The following is a 20,679-nucleotide window of genomic DNA, read 5'->3' as shown; positions in this document are numbered from 1 at the left end:
ACCCAATTGCCAGAATAAATCTTGGCAATGTATATCTGCAAAACTCAGACATGTTGAAACTTTACATTTCTTTATGTTGCAACCTTCAATTCTCGATTTGAATGCGGTCTGGCTTGTGGTGCTTATCATCTAGTTAGGTTTAGGCACAAAAACCATGTGGTTAGGGTTCAGAAAAGATCTTGTTTTTGGCTTAAAATAGCTGCCTCTGTATTTTGTCACCACAAACATGGCTGGAAATTGTCCCTGGCTTGCCAGCCTTCTTGCCTGTAACTCCACCAACATCCCCTCCACCTCCTGATTTAAAAAGTCAGGTCATAAACACACATTGTGAACATGATATGACATGTTTTGTAGAAATATCAATATGCTGTGCAGCCTATGACACGTTTCGTATGCGAACGTAAGGCTTACTGCCAACACTTTATTTTGGCGACTGGGCTGAAATTACAACAGCATATGAATGAAGAGTCCTTTATTTTGAAAGTCAACCTTAAGTGCAGTCAGTTTTGCTTCTATTTGGACATTATTGACGACAGTATGACACGTTAAACCAAGTTTTGCATGTGAAAACAAGTCAGTATCGGTTTACTCATAACATGGAGGTATTAATATGTTGATGACAAATTAGTTGGGATCTGAATGGGCAATATGATCGTATTGTTATAGTTAAAGTCCTACATGTCTACATCCTTGTTTCACACACCAAAGTTCATGTAGTTTTTCAGAACTGCAGCCTTCTTCACAGTGTGTCTGCCCTCTCTTCCCTTTGAATAGTTGACTCAGTGCTCAGGCTATAGATACATGAGAGCACATCCCTCCTCTCATGTCATCATCAGCCCTGTTGAGTCCTCTCCTTTATGTAGCCGTGCCTTTGCAAGCTCCAGGACAGCGTACAGCTGCCCGCCTGCAGACTTTGTGACCAGTGTGAACTCCTCTCGGAAAAAACTTTAAAAAATCTTTCTCACTGTTTGGACCTTTTTGAACCCCCACAGCTTCCCACTTTCATTAGCGAGGGAGTGGTTCACAAAGGGAGTGCTGCAGCTTCTCACTCTGCGCCTAGGTCAACAGCTCTGCAGCATCTAAATAAGATGTGTGCCAATTAAAAGCCTCCTGCACCTCGCCTCGGCCGAGATAATTCACTTAACCCCTGGGCTCAGGGCTGACAGGTAGCATTTGTTTACACATCCTTTCTCATGCGAGCTGCCAGGCCTCGTCCTCTACACGATATTAGAACAAGCCGCCTCCCTCTACAGCCCAACACACAGCTTCTCCGACTCTCTGTTTCCATGGAAATCTGCCCTAGGAAGTCTGTGCATCTCCTAACCTTGAAAGTACCCCAAGTAAGATCGACTCTGAGAATATATTGTTGTCAAAATGAATTGTCATAACGGTAATCAGTGCCACATTTGATTCCCCCCTTTCAGCAGCCTCCTATCTGAGTGGTTCATTATTTCCCCTCCTGCTGTGTTCATTGCCCAGCGATACCAGCATGAGAGGAAGAAGTTGAAGATTGCACAGAAAACGAAGTCCAATATTCGAGCAAATTAAAACATGAGACGGATTAGAATAGCTACCTACTTCATCGCCCCACAGAGGCAGTTTCTCTTTATCTTTAAACGCACTTTGGCAATTTTTTTGTCTCTATATGGAGGGTATTATCCCTACGGCACTGAATGGTGTGTCCATTTGGAGGGGGAAAAATCCCTTTGCCTAAATTTCATCATTTAATTACTCTGAGATAAAGCGGCTCTATTCAGTAAAACATCTTTTTTTAGGTCTCATAGCTGTCAAATGATCATTGTTGGAATCACCATTCGTCACTTTGCACTGAAACATATAATCCAGTATATCTGTCACTTCATAATGTAGCATCCTCAGCCAATTCACAAATTCCTCCATAGGAGTGATGTTATGATGGAAGCGATGATGCACGAGCTGATCTGCTAAGCTGCCGCCTCGGAGCAGAGAAGCAAAGTGCTCCGAAAATAGTGCAAAGGTGTTAATGCAGCACCACAGCCCTCGCGTCATAAATAGTCCTCCACTGAGCTCACTTTTTATCACGCTGAATGTTGATGTAGTCTTTGTATGCTTAGCCTGCGCTCCTGCCACGGACAATTATGAGCCGAACCATGTGTTATTTATGGCGCAGGGACAACTGATTTAATGTGGAGGGGGGGATCGGAGGAAGTGTCCTCTTTTTTCATTTGAAATGCATCTAATGAGAGAGCACATCCCCGACGATTTACGAGTCTTCCCGTCGCCCTGACCTTCACGAGGGGTCAGAGGTGGAAGGGGGAGCCCGTACTTGGCATCGTGAACATCATGTAATTTATGGATTTCACTAATAACTCTATCCTCGCGTGCCCCCTCTGAGGTGCAGTAAAAAACGCAATTGCTGCAAGGAGGTCAGAAGAATGTCACGACGGGGTTTAGGAGGGATGCTCAAGAGCAAGGTTAATATACCCGGCTGCTTAGCAAACCGCAAAGTGACATCGTCCTTTGTCAGAAAAATTACCACGTTTTTTATTCACAGATAAAAATGTGAATACAGCGCTGATTTAAACGAAATGTAATCACACAGTTATTGTCTGCGTCTCACACCCTCTTGTCTCTTTCTTTGACTTCACTCATGTCAGCCTCTCATAAATATACCGTGGCTTCATTAACTATGATGTCGCTTTAAAGCAGCATAGTCATGTGTGACCTTTATCAGCATCTATTGATGAGCTGAGGAAACTGCAGCGACATTGTCAGAAGTAAAAAAGGAAAAAAACCTCCACGACCCGTATCATAAATCTAAAGCCTGTAATTACCCTGTTCTCGATACAAACAACAAACAATACGGACTAATAAGGTGTAATTAGGACACGGAGCCAGAAGCAGAAATGTCAGATGAATACAGAAGACATCACCATGCAAAGTGCAGCGATAATGAAACAGCTTTGTCATTTGGCCAGAGAGGAAGACATTTCAGCTCTGACACGTTCGAACCTTTGTAGGTGGCACGTCTTCTGATGCCAGTTGCTCGCTCATGGCACTGCGCTCCGGCGGTGAGTAGTGCTGTAGGTGTGGAGTGGGAAAAGGAATGACACAGGACTTATATTGCCAGATACCTAGAGAAGTAAATGTTAAGTTGATATCATTAACTTGCTAACAAGCTCATTTCTCTGCTACAGTAGCACACATATTTTGATCTACTGTAGAACCAACCACAATGTGAAGGTGAACAGTTGACGGGCAGTCCAACAACTCCCTGCACTGAATGTTGGCTTTGGTTGTGATGGAGAAAGTATCCGATCATTTACACAAGTAAAAACATCCCATTACAAGTTAAAGATCTGCATTTAAACTGTCACAAAAGTAATAGTCAAGAGTATTATCAGCAAAATGGACAAAACAAGCCCACAAGAAAAGATCCTCAGCTCCACAAAGACTTACAGCATATTTCAGTGAAATGTTTTGGGTTTCAGGCCCAAAACTTCACCATTGTTTCGGTTCAGGCTGAGGTTTAGTATATTTACTCAACATGAACATAACAGTAACATTGGCCTTGTAACATATAACGATGCACAAGCACCAGATGCAATGCACTTAGTGCTTGTAGCAGGAGTATAATTTACAACACAGGTCCGCAGGAGGCCGTCACACTGGCAGCTATTTTCAGAATGAAAAAGCCAATTGTACTTCACCTGCCGAGCACCAGGCAGACAGAGTTAGGGACCAGCTGGGGGGCAAGAGGAGAAGTCTTGCAGCTAAAGAGGCAGGTAACTCCCTCGGGAGTTGGTAGAGACCAAAACAGAGTGTAAACAGGTGAGTGATACTGGACTCACATCCATTAAGTGTCCAGAGACACAACTTCAAATGAATGTTAATGGTGCGCATATCTGCTGAATGTCCAAATACATAACTGTTTACTAATAAGTATCATATATATTTAAAAAGGTGCTGGTATCAACACCCCGCAGGTGGTAAAACTAATTATCACAGAAAATATCATTAGCACTGCGTACTCATTCTGCAGCAGAGCAGCTCCTGGTGAGTGTTCGGTGTTGTATTTTGTCAAGGAAGAGCTCATTTTAGCAACTTTACATACTGTCGGGTAGTTTAATTTAGTTTTACATCAGGTGGTGATGATCTGATCACATGCTTTCTGTGTGAAATGTTAATCTGCAAGAAAGAAGTGACTATAAATATGGATGCAGTAGGATGAAAAAGTAAGATATTTGCATTTACATGTTTTGGGTAGCCTAAAATAAAAACAGATCACCTGCAGCTGACTATCTGAGGGCATTGGTTGCATTACTGTCAACCTTACAGTACTTGTACTGTAGTTTCCACCGCTGGGTGTTGGATCTAAAAGGTGACATGAAGAAATGGATTAAACTCCTGTCCAGCCTGTGACCCTGTGAAATGGATTGTCCTCTCATTGGACAGTGTGTTTCACATCCAGCAGTTCAGACATCGTAAAACTTTGATGGATCCAGTCAGAATACTGTTGCCGTTAATCTTTTCTATACTGATTCCTACTGATGTGAGTCTGGTACGGGATCATGGTTTTTTACTGAAACAGTGGGAGGAATCTGTTTCTCGGTGTCCTGGTAGTTAGTTTCACTTACAGGGCATCATAGCTGATTGGATTAAAGACGTGTGAGTGATTCATTCTTGGCCAAACCTGTGCTTTGAGTCGTGAACACCTAAGAAAGTGTTTAACTCCTCCAAGCCTTCCCTCACAACGCAAGCCAGTCATCAGATGATGATAAACAGGCATTTCAGAAGCTCCCATGTTTGGTCTTTAAAGGGCACGCCTTCAATCCCGAATCACTGATTGCTCACCCATCACCTCCTCCTCCTCCCCGGCAGCTGCTCTCTCTGGCCCAGTCCTGGAGGATATCTGCACCGACTGAAACATCGTTTTATCTCCTACCACAACAAGTTAAAACATCAATGGAGCAGAGCTTAGAGCCTAATACCTCTGTTCTCCAGCGCTTTTCCTCTGATAAACCACGCCAGCATGCCAGAGCCCTGTATTCCCACACAGAGTCAAGTGGAGGAGGAGCATGTGTGCAGAGTGCAGGTGTGGGTGGTTTGTTGGGTAGAAAGGGGAGTGCAGCTGGTTGGGGTCACAGTGGCTCAGTGTGCTGAATGACTAATGAAAGGTTTATAGTGGCGCAGCATGACTGCCTGGCCTGAATTGTGGGCTGGAGGAGGACACGCCTTGTCTGGCTTCTAGCACCCTCCTGGCCTGTCTCTGGTTAAAACCAGGCATTTAACAAGTTCTCCCAGAACAGAGGGGCCACAATGCTTCACTTAACAAGCTCATTATTTCACATTGTTTTTGTCCTTTTGCTCCTCCTCGGCGGCGGTGGCAGGGAAAAAAGATGTTTGATGTGTGTCTCTGTTAGAGAGTTGTTACAAGGGTCTTTGAGAGGGAAGGATGATAATGGATCTGCTAATGATGTGGCCCTCGCTTATGTGGATCCTTGCAGTAATGCGGGGTCGTCAGCATGAATATTCAGAGGCTCTGAGAGTTGGATGCTCAAGGTTACTTTAGAGGGCGACGGAGGACAAGACTCAGGAGCCGATTCTGCTTTTAAAACCGTTTCCATCATCAAGCAACGTTAGTGAAATACCTGAGAATCACAGCAAAAACTTATCACAGGCCCTCTTTTGATCCGAGCACTGGATTTTACATTTGGATGAGTTTGCTGAAAGCCTTTCGGAGCCGCTAAAAGATGATCGCTTGACATTTAATGTCTGGGGATGAAAACAACTTCAGCTTTATTGGTCGGCTGTTTCCTTCCCATTACAGCATTCCCCCGCTGGTGCCTTTATCCCAAACCCCTCCATTAGTGCTGCAGAAAATCTTATTTATGAAGGCTACAGATTACAGTAACAACAAACCTGTAAACAGTATAAAACCTTCTAAAATTATACCTGGGGAGAAAAACACTTCACTTTTTCGATTATTAAAACAAATAATTTTTGACAAACCTTTTTTTCGCCTTCCTCTGCAGCTCTCTACATCTCTATATGTGGAATAACCAGGATGAATTTTCTGCATCGTACAGATGAAACCTCAGTCTGCCCAATTTATCACAGTTTCACCGCGCAGCAGTAAAAATCAATAGCATAGTTATACTGAGTGGAATTGACTGAGTGTGAAATTGCAATCAAACAGCAACTATTACCCTCACCCAAATAGATGCTACAGAGATAAATGATGTTTACAAATCCCCCTGAAATTCGGTTTACATTGTTATATTACTTGTTTCAGTTATAGTCTATTATGAAAAAATGTTCCACTCATGAAATGTAATTTTGGCTCCCTACTTGAGAGAGCAACGCATTTTCCCAGAGCCAGATCCACAGCCATTCACGACAGATTATAAAAGCCTAGATTTATCTAATCAGATCAAAGCCGTGTCTGATTCATTTTCAGAACAGCTTTAACAAGACACCTTTGTCACAAATCTAATTTAACCTTGCCGCACTTTATTTCCCCACCGTCTGAAAGTCTCTCCCTTCGAAGAAAACAAATGATATAAAAGGTCAAATATTCAAGAAATTAAATGCGTGTCAGACCTGGATTCTGTCGGTGGTAGAAAGTGCTTCGGTATTGACATCAACAGCTGTGACAAACTCCTAACAGCGGCCAGACAAAACACCTCTTCGAAGGAACCAATTAAACCTTTGGAGATTTCAATTACCACCTTAATGGGGCTTTCAAGATCAATAACTGTGTATTTTGACAAGATGGTCAGGGCTACGAGGGGGCTCGCGCCGCTCCATCAGTTCAGAACAGCAGACACTGAAAGACCGTTGCTATTGTTGCGCATGGATGTGTTTCCCTGGCGATGGCATCTGTGTGTGTCGTGATAAATATTCATGCGCTTCGCATGCGCCAATGTAAACTGATATCGAAAGTTGCGCATCCTACATAAGCTATCATTAGGGTTAAGAGATCAAATAGCACAGCAGCACCCAAACAAGATTAGAAAATGTCACAGCCACCTCCATAGCCCACTCCTCTTCTTCCTTTTTTCCCCCTCTTCCCCCTCTTCCTCCTCCTCCTCCTCCAGCGTCTCGTTCAGGAGAATAAAGACAAGTAAAGATTCAACACACAGAGCCAGACAGCAATGCAGAGCTCTCCAGCGCATACTAATCTGAAACAACATCGCATCTGGCCAACGCATTTTATCCCATCCCCACTGAGGCGTGTTTAAGTGTGGGATGGGGATCTGCAGATCTCATCACTTAGGGAAGGTTGTGGCCTGCATCTGCAGCCCCGCCGCCCCCCCATCCTCGTGCAGGTTCCCATCACTTCCACCCTCAAATTGGAAGTGACAGGCCACTCAGGCAGAGGTGTCTTCGCTCCCCCCCATCAGCAGCCATGCAGCCCCACTCAGAGCTGTCAGCCTGATTATATATCAGCAGGACAGGGGGACCTAAGGAAAGGAGATGTCCAGCTGGAGACAGACCACTAAACACGTCGTCTGTCCTGCTGCCGCACATCTGCCAATACACGCACCACCTGTCCCAAAGGCTGCCACAAAACCAATCTGTGTCTCCATCACTCTGCTGTTTTCCTCTGGAAATTCAACAAATGGCATCTTTCTCTTTCTCTTTGTCTGTCTGTCTGTCTGCCTGTCCTCCCTCTGGTCTGCAAACTACATCCTTTTCAAACTTTTATTACTTCTTTCTTTCTTTCTGTCTTTCTTTTCTCTCGTACTGTTTTCCTCCTCCATCTCATCCTGCTACAAGGAGTGCAACTCATTTACCAACTTTTCATGCTTGTGGCAGCTCATTACACAGATAGAGCTACCTGTCCTCCCTCCGCGGACTCGTTGATGAGCGGTGTTTTTTTTTTGCTGACGATCAAACGTAGACGTGCTAAGTGATAGGAAGCGTTAAATTATCGCAGCCTCTGATGCGTCGGAGGCTCCTAACTCTCCTCCACGAGGACGAAAAAAACACATGTTGTTTACTTAAGTGCTGATTTCCTCGTCTCTTTTCTCTTCCCTCTCCCCAGGCGTGAAGCTCGGAAGCTCTCCGCGGCAGTCCAGAGAGGTACGTGTTTACTCCACTTCTCCCAAAACACAGATACACCGTTTGCCTGCAACTGTTATCTACCCGCTAAAAAGTGATTGTCAGCCTTGTAGCTCTCAGCGTGTCTGATAGCATCTGTGCAGAAGGGGCTGACCTCACACTGCGCATTCAGCCAGTCAGAGTCTACTGAGTAAACGGTCCCAGTCGGACCAGGCCGGAGTACCTCAGGGTGTGATCACACCTAGAAATTCTTCTGTCTTTTTTTTTTTCCTTTTCCACAGTACTAGCTTAGGATTTTTGTTAGTTTACATCCACTCTGCATGAATGTGAGCCAGCATTTATAAACAAATAAGTCACATAGATTCATGAGAGGGTTATTTATTGCATTAGGCTTTTCAGGCATCAATAGCTGCAGAATAACAACAGTGATTTTTATTTTTTACCGTACGACTTCCTGTATTCTTAGACAGCTATTTGCACAAGAGCAAGCAGAATGGAATTGTTCCCAGGTGCCTTAGCAAATCAAAATTAAAGCTCCAATAACCAATTAAGCGGGATAAAATGGGTCCTGAGTTGCCCCACAGCATTATAAAGGCATGAAGGATGTGAGCCAGGCTTATATCATACTATTACCCACAAGGTTCAGAGAGATGAAGAGGGAGCAGCATCATGTTTCACTCCGAGACAGGTTTATATGTCAGACATGCAGCGCTCGTACCACTGTATCTCCTCTCAGCTGACCCCTGCTTGCTCTCGTCTCTGCTGCGATCATCAGCACCGATGAGAGACTTACATCAGTGCAAACCCTGAAGAACGTGACGTCTGGTGTACGGGTTGCTGCCCCCGTGCTTCGCCTCGCACATTAAACAGACAGCGAGGAACCACTCCTTTCCTTTTTCCTTTCCCCTCCAGATGTCCCTGCAGTTGAAAGAATATGACCATTTAAGTCAGAAAAGGGGGGGACGAGCCGAGATTCATGATGGTCTCATCACCTTGTCTGTTGTAAAATTAAAATTATACATCCAGTCCATTGGCTTTATGATGCCATTACAGCATTTAATTGAAATAAAATGTCAGAATGCATGATTGCCTTGGGCATCAAATGATGCTAATTAGGCAGTAGATGATTCTAATTTAGATTCCCCATTAAGTGTTTATAAGACATTTATATGATATTACAGCTCAGTTTATTGATAGGTCATGGATGGCATTGGGCAGTGTGACATTTGCGTGAAACAAAGTTAGACCTTTTTTTAAGGTGCAGTGAAACAGCACCACCAAGTGGCCTGTTTGAGTACTGAAGGCAGTATGTGGTTATTTCTGGTAATAAAGATCAGATCAACCATCACATGAAGTAAAAATATCAATTCTATATTCTCATCTGGAAATGTTGCTGTTTGTTTTGAACACATGTCCTCTACTGTCTCCTACAACTTGTGTTGTCGTTCATTGTCTTATAGACTCTTTCTACGCAGGACAGAGAGAGAGGCAAATCTGACAGTTACCCGGACCACCGGGCAGCAGAGGGGTCCTTGTCCAGCCCGATCCCTCCGATGCAGTTCCCGCACTTTGAGGCGAGCAGACAGACGGCCACTACTGGGTCTCGGGAGCAGGACATTGGCTCCCTTCACGTCTCCAAAAGACAGCGCAAACTGCTGAAAACGAGCCCCCCGATCAATCACACCAACAAAAATGTTTCCTCGTCCTCTTCCTCTCCTTCCTCCTCATCCTCAGTCTCCTCCTCCCCTGCCTTGGGCTCTTTTTCCCCTGATATCCTGGAAGCGCGCCGGAAACTGATGAAGGAGATCTGCGCCAAGTACAAAAGCAGCATCTCCAGGACAATCACACGTCATCACGTGAAACACCTCTACGTGGAGGATAAGTACAAGTTGTTGTACTGCCAGGTGCCCAAGGCAGGCTGCTCCAACTGGAAGAGGACCCTGATGGTGCTGGCGGGCCAGGCGCCTAATGCACAGAGCATTAAACACGACACAGTCCACTATGGCCACCATCTCAAGACGCTCGACAACTTTGACCGTCAGGGAATCATGCACCGTCTGGAGACATACACCAAAGTCATGTTCGTCCGAGAGCCCCTGGAGAGGATGGTGTCGGCGTACAGGGACAAGTTTGAAAATCCCAACAACTACTACCACTCCCTGTTTGGGAAACCAATCATTTCCAAGTACAGGGTGAACCCGTCCCGGGCTGCCTTGAAGACTGGCAGCGGGGTCACATTCAAGGAGTTTGTCCAGTACCTGCTGGACGTCCACCGGCCCGTGGGAATGGACATCCACTGGGAGCAGGTGAACCAGCTCTGCAACCCCTGTCTCATAGACTACGACTTCATCGGCAAGTTTGAGAACATGGAGGAAGAGTCCAACTTTGTCCTGCGATTGACTGGGGCGCCACCCAACATCACACTGCCCAATTTTAAAGATAGGAACCCAACGGACACGAGGACCTCTATGCAGATCACACAAAAATACTTTTCACAGGTCAGCATGCTAGAGAGGCAGCGGGTCTACGACTTCTACTACATGGACTATCTGATGTTTAACTACTCCAAGCCTTTCAAAGATTTATATTGATTGACATCCTAAACAAGATGCTTGAATCACAGTCACATTCCACCACATGTACATCTCAACCATGATAGAAATCTTAACATAAGGAGGCTCATTCACACGCTCACATGGATCTTTGCATCTAAGCACAGAGATCAGAGACCAAAACTCTCTCTGAATCTCGCAAAAAGCTGCTTTTTATGAATACATTTCTACCAGATGATCTTACTTTTTAGACTACGCTGAGATGAAAAGGTTCATGTGATGTCATATTAGATACTCAAAATAGTTCTGAAATGCAAGATGTTTATTCACTACCGGCACACGGTGAAGTAGAGTATTAAAAATATAAATGTTATGCTTCTAAAAAAAAAAAGTTTATTATCGTTCAACAGGCTTTAAATTACGCCTCACTGTGAGTCAAACAGCATTTGCAAATGTGTTTTATGGTTTAATTCAACACTTGGGTGGGATTTAACAGTTTCCTAACACGTTTTCTAAATTCAGAGGTAATTTCAGTATACAGAACAGTTTGTTATGTGAGGACCTACCAACTCCCTTCAGAATAATTACACCAATTATTTATGAGTATAGTTGCTTAAGTCCTCGATCACAGCCGTGCACAGCAATTTGTTTCAGACAAACTCTCTTTTGTTAAAAATATTTGCTTTTACTGTTTGACTTACAGCGGGTTAAGCATCAGTATACCTCTATATATCAGTACGTACTAATACAGATATTTCATGTAAATGGTTTTCTGAACATAAACCGCAACAAAATGAAACAGTATAAATAGTTTAAAAATCTTTCAAATGTGTCAAGTGCTACTCACTCGGAGGCTGTGTGCACTTATTGTAGCATTTTTGTACCTTCTAACTTTGTCGGTTAGGTTCGTGCTTTAGTCTTAACACATAAACGTGTGCTGTCAGTCCCCCATCACCAGAGGTATTTACTTCGGTGGCTGTTTGAGGTACTCGCAAGGTACAAAGTATTTGCTGACAATACCTTTCTAATTAATACCTTTTAGCGTTACAGACTTACTAATCGTTTTCTCGAGTCTTTTGACAGCGTTGGATGCAAAATGCATAAAAGTCCACGATGCAAAAAATCAAGCTTAAAGAAAAACAGATGTTTCACTGAGACAGTCTAAAAATGTATGATTTGAACATTTCTGACATTTGAGAAAAAGAAGAGCGTGCCCAAACATCTCCATCTATCACGCTTAACACCCCCCTGAACAGCCATCACTTACAGCATCTCACACTGTCAGCATCTCCGTCCCACTCTGTATGTATCACATCCTCTCAACACCATCTTATAGGCTTTTTACTGACACTACTGTGTAAAATTGTATAATGGGCATTCAGATGACTATATATTTTTCTATGTATTTCTAAAATATATATATTCAGTGCTTCTTGGTGAAGGTATGTTCATTTCCTTTTTAGATGTCATTGATTGTTCTTTCAGTGATACCAGTGTAGAGTGTCGTGTAACAGAAGAGTTTCTTTCCAAAAACAAAATATCCACCAGCTGAAAAATCGAAACTTTCAAGCAACTAAATGACTGCGACAAAAAATCTGTGGTTACATTTAAAGTGCAGATGATGACTTAAGTCTGATTGATGAATTGATACTACCCCATGCTTTGGAGGTGCTGAAAGATCTTTTTGTATTATGAGAATGGATATATTACATTTTGGAAATTAGCTCTTTAATAACGTATCCCTAATCTGTTTGGTCTCTCGATAGGATAATAGACCCTGTACAGATGAGCTGCATTCCACCGAGTTAACCATCCTGACTAATGACATTTTTACCCACAGCTACTCCACTGTGTGTGCGTGCCTGTGTGTGTGTGTGTGTGTGTGTGTGTGTGTGTGTGTGTGTGTGTGTGTGTGTGTGTGTGTGTGTGTGTGTGTGTGTGTGTGTGTGTGTGTGCGTGTGATGTTTTACAAAATCTTTTGTCCGGCATTTTCTGGAAACGTAAGATAAACTCACTGTTAAAAGGAACACGTTGAAAGTTACGATGATGTTCCCAAAAATGTGGAAAGAGTGAGGAACGAATCAGGAACGACGTGATGATTAATAAATTGTTAATGAGCAGCTCCTAAATAACGGTAACTCCTTCGTAGATGACGATGAGTCACTAGAAAACAGACTTGGAAATACCATATTAATGACGCATTAGGTCATGATTACTTCATAAATATCTGTGAATTGTTTTTTATTAACTATGAACCAGCCGCTGAGGAGCAAGAACTAGTGTTGACTCATTAATTACTAATTACAGTTACTAATAACTAATTAAAGTAAAACATAATACAGATAGTAACCAGATAGACTCATTTATTATTGATTACTTAATCATTAGTTACTCTTTTTGTGTACTTTTTAAATAAAGTGAAACATAATACTGAGTAGTTATCAAGTAGACTCATTAATTACTGATTACCTAATCATTAGTTACTCTTTTTGTGTACTTTTTAAGTAAAGTGAAACATAATACTGAGTAGTAACCAGAAAGGATAATTAATTACTGATTACTTAATCATTAGTTACTCTTTGTGTAATTTTAAGTTAAGTGAAACATAATACTGAGTAGTTAACAAGTAGGCTCATTAATTACCGATTACCTTATCATTAGTTACTCTTTTTGTGTACTCTTAAGTGAAACATAATATTGAGTAGTTATCAAGTAGACTCATTAATTACTGATTACTTACTCATTAGTTACTCTTTTGTGTACTTTTAAGTAGTGAAACATAATACTGAGTAGACTCATGAATTACAGATACATATTCAGTTGGTTTTTTTTGCACCCTTGAGTATATTCACAGATATTTATGAACTACTCATCAACTAATGATGAGTTCATATACGTGTTATCCCCAAACTATTCTCTGGTCTCGTCCTTGAGTCACAGTTAATCAGGGATTACTCATTAACGATTCATTAATGATGTAGTCGTTTCTGATCCACCACTCACCCGCTCCTTAGAAACTACTCACACTTTTGTGTACCTTACTGTAAAGTGTTACCGTCACTTTTTTTCTACGTGATGCAGTTCAGACCACAGAACAATGTGCACTTGTGGAAACCGTGCAGACACCGACAACTCTGAGGTCCTGAGCACTCAAAACATTTTTAAATTGGGGATGTATTATAACCCTTTTGTCAGATTAGACATGTCTGAGATACTGTAAGATTTAATATTAAAAAAAGGAGCAGAACCACTCGACAGATAATCACGTATTGTAAATCTTCAAGGTTGTACTGACTGAATGGAAACGTCAGCCAAGGTTTCTCCCGATTATAGTTTTAATCTTGGTTCAGTTTAAGCTCACTGTAGTTTATGTGCAATGGAGGAATGACTAGACATGATGACTATGACACCAAAATAATAGATCGCAATGTGCAGGTTACATTTACAGTGAAATGTGTTGAATGACCAAAAACAAGAAGTAAAACACAAAATGAACTTTACAAGTCTGGCTACAACTGATGTGTGCTGTGGTATATTTTTTTTTTACGAGGGCACGATGCAAAGACTTGAACTTGAGCTGTTGTGATCGTGGGGAAACAACCAGCGGCTCGTCTCCTATAAAGCTGTACTCACTAATTCAGCTACACTCTACGCAGCTCACTGGAAATGTGTTTTATGTAACGATGTACTTTATAAAGAGACGTACTTGCCTATGAGTGAAGGAGAAATTCATATTTAAATCTATACACACTATAATCAACTTTTGAAGACCTTTAACAATCTTGGTGGTACAGTATTACCCTTTTCGCGGCGATGGTAATTGTATGAACCTTTGTCAGTATAGTGTGTTGGCTTTTGCAATTTCCAAAATCTAATCTTTGTTTAGGTTGTGGTCAGATTCTATGTAGGTATAGCCGATCTCTGGCCAAAAAGAGCTATTGCATTATGACGAGCATTACTCTTGCAAATACTCTGTCGGTCCCTGCCCCCTCCCCCCGCTAATAAAGTTTTCTTGGTCTGTGGGTGTGTGGACAGATTTATCAAAAAGCGTAATTACAGTAACAAGTGAATGTATAACTGTTTATCGTTGGTGCAAAAGTGTATAAAAATATGATCTTAAAGCCCTCTGCCTTATTTTACACTGCCAATTAAATGGTGTATTTCAGGAAGACATTCTTCAGGTGGTTATTATTTCTGGCTGATGAGTGTCTACTAATAAAACTGTCTTTAGCATTTTCAACGTATGCTCTTTTCTTTCTTGCAGCTGTGTTGTTAAGTCATTTCGAGCCCAACATGGTGACTGAACTTTTGGAGAGAGAACTAATGAGCACGGGGATGAGAATTAGCGGCGCGAGGCTTTTGCTTTGGCTCACTGTGTGTTTTTGTTTTTGAATATATTTAAAAGCAAGTCTGCAGCCATGTTAGCAGCTCTGTGAGGCGAATCAGATCTATTAAAATGGAATATAATAATCATAATTATGTTTCCATTTGTGTATAATTACCTGAATCTAAGAATCGTTGTGTTTTCATCACCCTAAAATGAGCCTTTTTATATCTACAGAGGCAGCAAGTCCTCTTCTAATCTGACATGTTGCACCCCGATTCTTCTACAGTAGCCCAGAAGGGCCAAACCAAACACTGGCTCTAGAGAGGGCCGTTTTCCACATTTTAGCAGCCACCACGGAAATGGTACTGCAACCTCACCACTAGATGCCACTACATGCTACACACTGGTCCTTAAAGCTCAAGGCTAACATCACTGTAGATGTTAAGCATGTTCACCATATCAGTTTAGCGTGTTAGCATTCTCCTTAGCATCAGAGACACTGTACAGCTGATGCCGATGAGAAAATGCAGAAAATATTGGACAAATGTAATTTTTACTACCTGGTGTTGGTGCACAATGGTGCCGGGGAGTTGTCAGGTTATTATAATTCATTCTGAGGGAACCAGCTGTACCACATTTCTTAGCAAATCGAATTTCGTTTAAAGCCACAAATTCAAACATCATGGGGGTGCCAGAAGGAAAGCAGAATAAATGAATTTCTGTACAAGATTTTGTGCCAATCCAACAAGTAGACAGTGAGAGATTTTTACAAAATAAAGACAAATGTACACGGCATCCGGCTGCACTCCAGCTCTGTCAGTTTAATATCATTTTAAAATCAAACATCTGTTCTTCTGCAGCCGTATTTATAATATCGTTTAGAGTAGCCTTTACATTACTGCACATTTAGACGTGGCAACAGATGATCTACTATATACTTGTATTTCTGTTGCTTCAAACCTCATCTGTGAGCACTCATTTTAAACCACAGTGTCGTTTATTTCTGACAGTTTTCACACAAACTACAGGAGGGAGCAGAACAGAGGTGTGATAACCTGTTTCCTCCCCTTTCTTTTCTCTCCTCTGCTCTCTTGCTCTCGCTAACTACAAACGTGAAAAACTCATTCTCCTGTGGATGCACGGAGAATAAAAAATCGGAGACGAACGAAATGCATCATTGAAAATTAATTTGAAGTCAATAACCAATGATTCAGGCAATTATACACATTTACAAACGAATTTCATGCTTCAGAGATGCAGCAGGGAAATCTAGCAGGGGAAGGGAAAAGAAGCCACACGTCGGACCAGGTGTACACACACAAAACCTGGCAAGGCAGCGGATCATTGTGAGCGCGAGGCAGACGGACCCTGTTTGCTTCAAGCAAAGTGGTGCCGCTATAAATAAAATCAGGGCATCGCCAAGGTAAGTGGGAATTGTCTTCTGGGAAGTGTAAATGTCTGGATGAAATTTCGTGGCATCAGTTGTCACAAAGTCTCACAAAAAGCCACAAATGTTAGAGGAAATGTCAGTGAATCACGAGTCAGTTGGAGCCATTCTCTGGAGGCCGTGAACGTCTGTACAAAATGGCAATTTTTCCAGTAGTTGGTGAGATATTTGAATCAGTACAAAGTAGAAAAACCAACCAAAAGACCAATCAACAGTGTTAACTTCCAACACCTGTCCTTAGCCTTAATTTAACCAGCACGCACGAACACTGAGTAGCTTCACAAGGTTGAATTGAAGTTTTAAAAGCTACACAGAGCAGGTTCACTGGCTGCAAGTGGCAACTCTAAAATGCCATCATAGGAATAGAAAAGATTCTTGAGATAAAGTCACGGGTCAGTGGCAGTGAGCAGCTTCCAGCTCTCAACAACTGGTCAATGTGTCAGAAGATAATGGGGGTAAAAGAGCAAAGTACTGTATCTAATGTTGACAAGATCAGCTTTCAGAGTTTGTTCTCTGCCAAGAAAATGGTTTTCTATTTTCCTCTGGAAGAAAAAAGCCTGTTGTGTGTCATCAGCCTGTGATGCACTGTGTTCACCGGGACAGATTTTGTAATACTTTTTGTCACATTTTCCACGATTGGCTTTTGAAAAGTCCCTGAGAAAAACTTCTTTTATCCAGCCGCTGGGTTACATGTGGGAGGAAAGAGAAAACGACAAGTGCTACAAAGTCTCCAATTTTCCAATTTTGAATATAAAAAAAAAAGTTTTTACTCACAACAAAGAAACTGTTTGTTACTCAAAACAAAATCGAACAGTTGTGCTGCATCGTGCTTGACTGAGGGTAGCATTGTTACTGCCTGCCCTGTGCTGGATTCTCCAGTATATGATTACCTAACACTGGTGGCAGCTCTGAGTCGTCGTGAGTAAACCTGCTTCCTCTGGGCGGAGGTCATTTCAAATGTCATTTTGACAAGCAAACATTTAAAACTGCATTCAACAATTCACTTTTTCTCCGAATTATTACAATTACTTGCTAAATGTTCAGTTTTCTCTTCCACTCACAACTCACAACCCACAGTTAGCGCACACTTAGCATGTGTACCAGGAGCCGCTGCCTACAGTATCACTGTGAGTGGGTGTCGAGCGACTCAACCAGACGAACCAAGAAATCAAAGCGGAGCGAAAAGTGGCTGAAAGGTAACAGAGCTGCAGAGTGAGTGTGGGATCAGTAGTACGAGCAAAACTTTACATTACAGGGAGGCTTAACTTTATAAAAACAACTCATGACTCACAGCCACTGTAGCGCCAGGTAACAGTCACTAACCAGAACTCCTCATTCAATTCAAGACTTTGTAGTTACTGTACATTATCTTCAGGTTTTATAGATACTACAGTACCATCATAAAATACATACATGTATGTAACCTCAGTGTGTGTAAATACATGAACAGCTGGAGCACAGTGAAATAAACAATCTTCATGCTCATAAATATGGCATTTGAAGTAGTTGTAACTACTTTTAACTTTTGCACATGAAATAACAAAATAAAAAATTATAACTCAGCAGCTCACTGATTTAATTTCTCTTAAATTAAACAGCAAAAAGATGTCTACAGGAAAAAGTATAAAACGCTGTAAAAATATCAACAGTTGCCTTTTAGTGTCACTTTATCCCGTCTTTAATTAGCATCTCAGTGAGCTCTCTATGTTATCTTACTCACTGACAACCCATCTTGTGTTAAGCTAATCTTGTGTGTGGCTAAACATCTTATATTTTCACACCATCACCACTAAACTACTTGACTCTTAACTTTACATTCATTGCACACTTACTTCTTACACTCAGGTATGTGCAGCTCATCCAGAGCAATATTAACCCGCCTGTAATTTGAGAAGAGAATTTTGAGCAGGAAACTTTAGCTCACGTGTAGCGTGACTGTGGAGGTTTAATATGCAGTATGTGCCTCCAAGAGATGTTAGGTTCCTGTGTGATGTAGTGACCTGGGTAGACAGTTTTATATCAAGATCCATGTATTATTCCCAGAGAAATTAACAAAAATGTTGAATGTTAAAGAAAGTGAGAAAGAAATCCTGGATCTGTCCCTTCATCTGATCCACTTTCAAAAGTTAATGAGTCTATTTTGAGCAGTGACCCGTCCTCCATCCAGCACGAAGACAAAACAACGTAGATAAAAAGTTTCTTGCATTTCACTTTGCCAATAAAATGAATGTAGTTCTGTAATGAACCGTCGACTTTATGACCTTTGCTGCATGCTACTTATTTCCCGTATTTTTCAGTTTTTCAAACCTTTACGTTCGCTTGTTAATATGCACGGAAACAAAACCCAGTTGGGATTCGTTTTATACCTTTTAAGTTCAGTCACAGTTTGCCCACAGGGGTGTCTCCAGATGCACTCTGTGCCACAAAGGGTTGGAAGTCAGACAGTACTCCCCGAGGGTACGTATCCTCACATCACCTCACATACCCACACATTTGGAAATAACTGTCAACGCGCTCTCATGTCTGGAAGTTAAAACTTTTCATTTTTCAGTTCTAAGCGCTTTTAAATTGGTGCTTTTATTCTTCCATCACATGTAGCCGTGTAATGCCTGTTGTGGTGGGGGGAGGATTTTTTTTGCTTAATGTCCAAATCTGTGATTAGATCAGAGTCGGTACCGTATGGTGTGCGATCATTTGCATGATTCTCACACACTCTACCTTCATTTAAAACAGGGGGAGGGATATGTCGCAGCTGTTTTTCTGTCATACAAGCAAAACGACATTGTTTTAATAAGAACAAATAGCAGATTTTGCTTCTTTTGTTGTGCTGTCATTTGCGTGTGTGTGTCTGCGAATGTGAGATTATGTGTATGCGTGTGCGGTGGATGAATATTGCAGCACAAATTGATCACTCTGTAGAGTTAGGAATTTGATTAAACGCTCAAGGCTGATTTCCGCAACAGCTCTTGTATAAGTCATGAAAGCACTTTGGGGGAAGTTAAAACTGTGAGGAAAACAAAAGCCATCCATTTACCTCATTAGTGTGCGTGGAAAATCTTGACATGCTTTGAAGAGAACGTGCTTGTGTAGCTAAATCAGCTTAAGGGCCCAAAGCAGACATACAACGGGAGGCAACCAAACATCTTCCCAAAGTGATAAACAACCTCGGCTTGGTTGGAAGGACTGTAAAAAAAAAAGACGACTGCTCCATTTTTCAAGTATTATTATTATAGGTTCCTCCGTTAATCCTCATGTCTGCCTTCCAGCCAGCATTAACATGGTTGATGACAGGTTTTTCTGCTGATTCTCTGACGACAGAGCTCTTGTATCATACATTTGCATGTACAGTCACACACATGCTTACAGTACAAAAACTCAAACACTCATCAACTGCATCAGCGCTGCTGCAAAATCTCCAATTTATTAGAACAGCAAAACCAATTTGAGGGCTCTGACTCCTCGGTTCACTGGGGCAACATCTGAGAGGCAGAAAATATTTCCCCAAAGCTCGAAACGGAAAACTTCTCCGATTCACATGCGTGCCAGGTTAATTCTCCCCCCTTCCACATGAAGACCTTTGTTTGTTTTGGCAGGGCGCAGCACGCCGCTCCAGACACATCTCTCATTGATATGAACCTCATTAAAATGATTTGCCCGAGCTCTGTTATTAATCAAGCAAAGCAAAATGACAAGTGGGAAATAATTTTGTGGAGGAAATCTCAAAACTCAAGTCCTGTTGAGCTTCCCCAAACATCTCATTTGGTTAACTAGCCCGGGCCCTCCTATCAACACGCTGCTCGCTGGATCTGGCAACAAGCTCTCAAGCATCATCCAGACAGAGATAACATCAGGAGGAAGGCTTCAGCAATATAAAATCTCAATCAGTCACTGTTTTATTTTAATCCCTCTGATCATTCATCACTTTCTGTTCATTTGTATCCACTCTCCTATGACAGATATCAAATCTCTATTCAGATCTCAAACCTTTCTGTATGTCTCGTCTCATATTGTAGAGATATTGTACATAACCACATGATGGCAGTACTGCATCTGAAATATTACCAACCCCAGCACTGTTTTTTCCTTTTCAAAGGCTGCTGTCCTCCTCACATCCTCATGCACACGGAGGCATGTGTAGTAATGTGTACTTTGCCGCCACCTGTCATGCCTCCGTCTGACACTAAAACGCCCATGAAAGCCACTGCATGTCTCCCTAATTAAGCTATACGCTGGCATTGACATGAATTATGCAGCGGCTTTAATGAACTCGAATCAATAAAACACAGGATCTATAATGAAGCCAGCCA

At 41.9% G+C, this 20,679-nt stretch overlaps 1 protein-coding gene across 2 annotated transcripts in view; it reads left to right on the top strand.

Annotated features, from left to right (window-relative positions):
- The window catches only part of chst8 (carbohydrate (N-acetylgalactosamine 4-0) sulfotransferase 8), a 184,438-nt gene extending 169,600 nt beyond the window's left edge, over positions 1 to 14,838 (top strand). Inside the window, exons 3-4 of one of the 2 annotated variants that reach the window (XM_084359893.1) lie at positions 8,030 to 8,067; positions 9,522 to 14,838. In XM_084359893.1, the coding sequence (XP_084216019.1) occupies positions 8,030 to 8,067; positions 9,522 to 10,637 (1,154 nt within the window). In that variant the 3' untranslated portion in view covers positions 10,638 to 14,838. Of the gene's footprint in view, positions 1 to 8,029; positions 8,068 to 9,506 lie in introns of both variants that reach the window. The other variant, XM_084359892.1, reaches the window with a different exon arrangement.
- Positions 14,839 to 20,679: the final 5,841 nt, after the last annotated feature.

Source organism: Pagrus pagrus (genome assembly GCF_965226575.1).
Source record: "Pagrus pagrus genome assembly, chromosome: 1".
NCBI lineage: Eukaryota > Metazoa > Chordata > Actinopteri > Spariformes > Sparidae > Pagrus > Pagrus pagrus.
The sequence above is the reverse complement of the archived record's forward strand: the minus strand, read 5'-3'. Positions and strand labels throughout refer to the sequence as shown.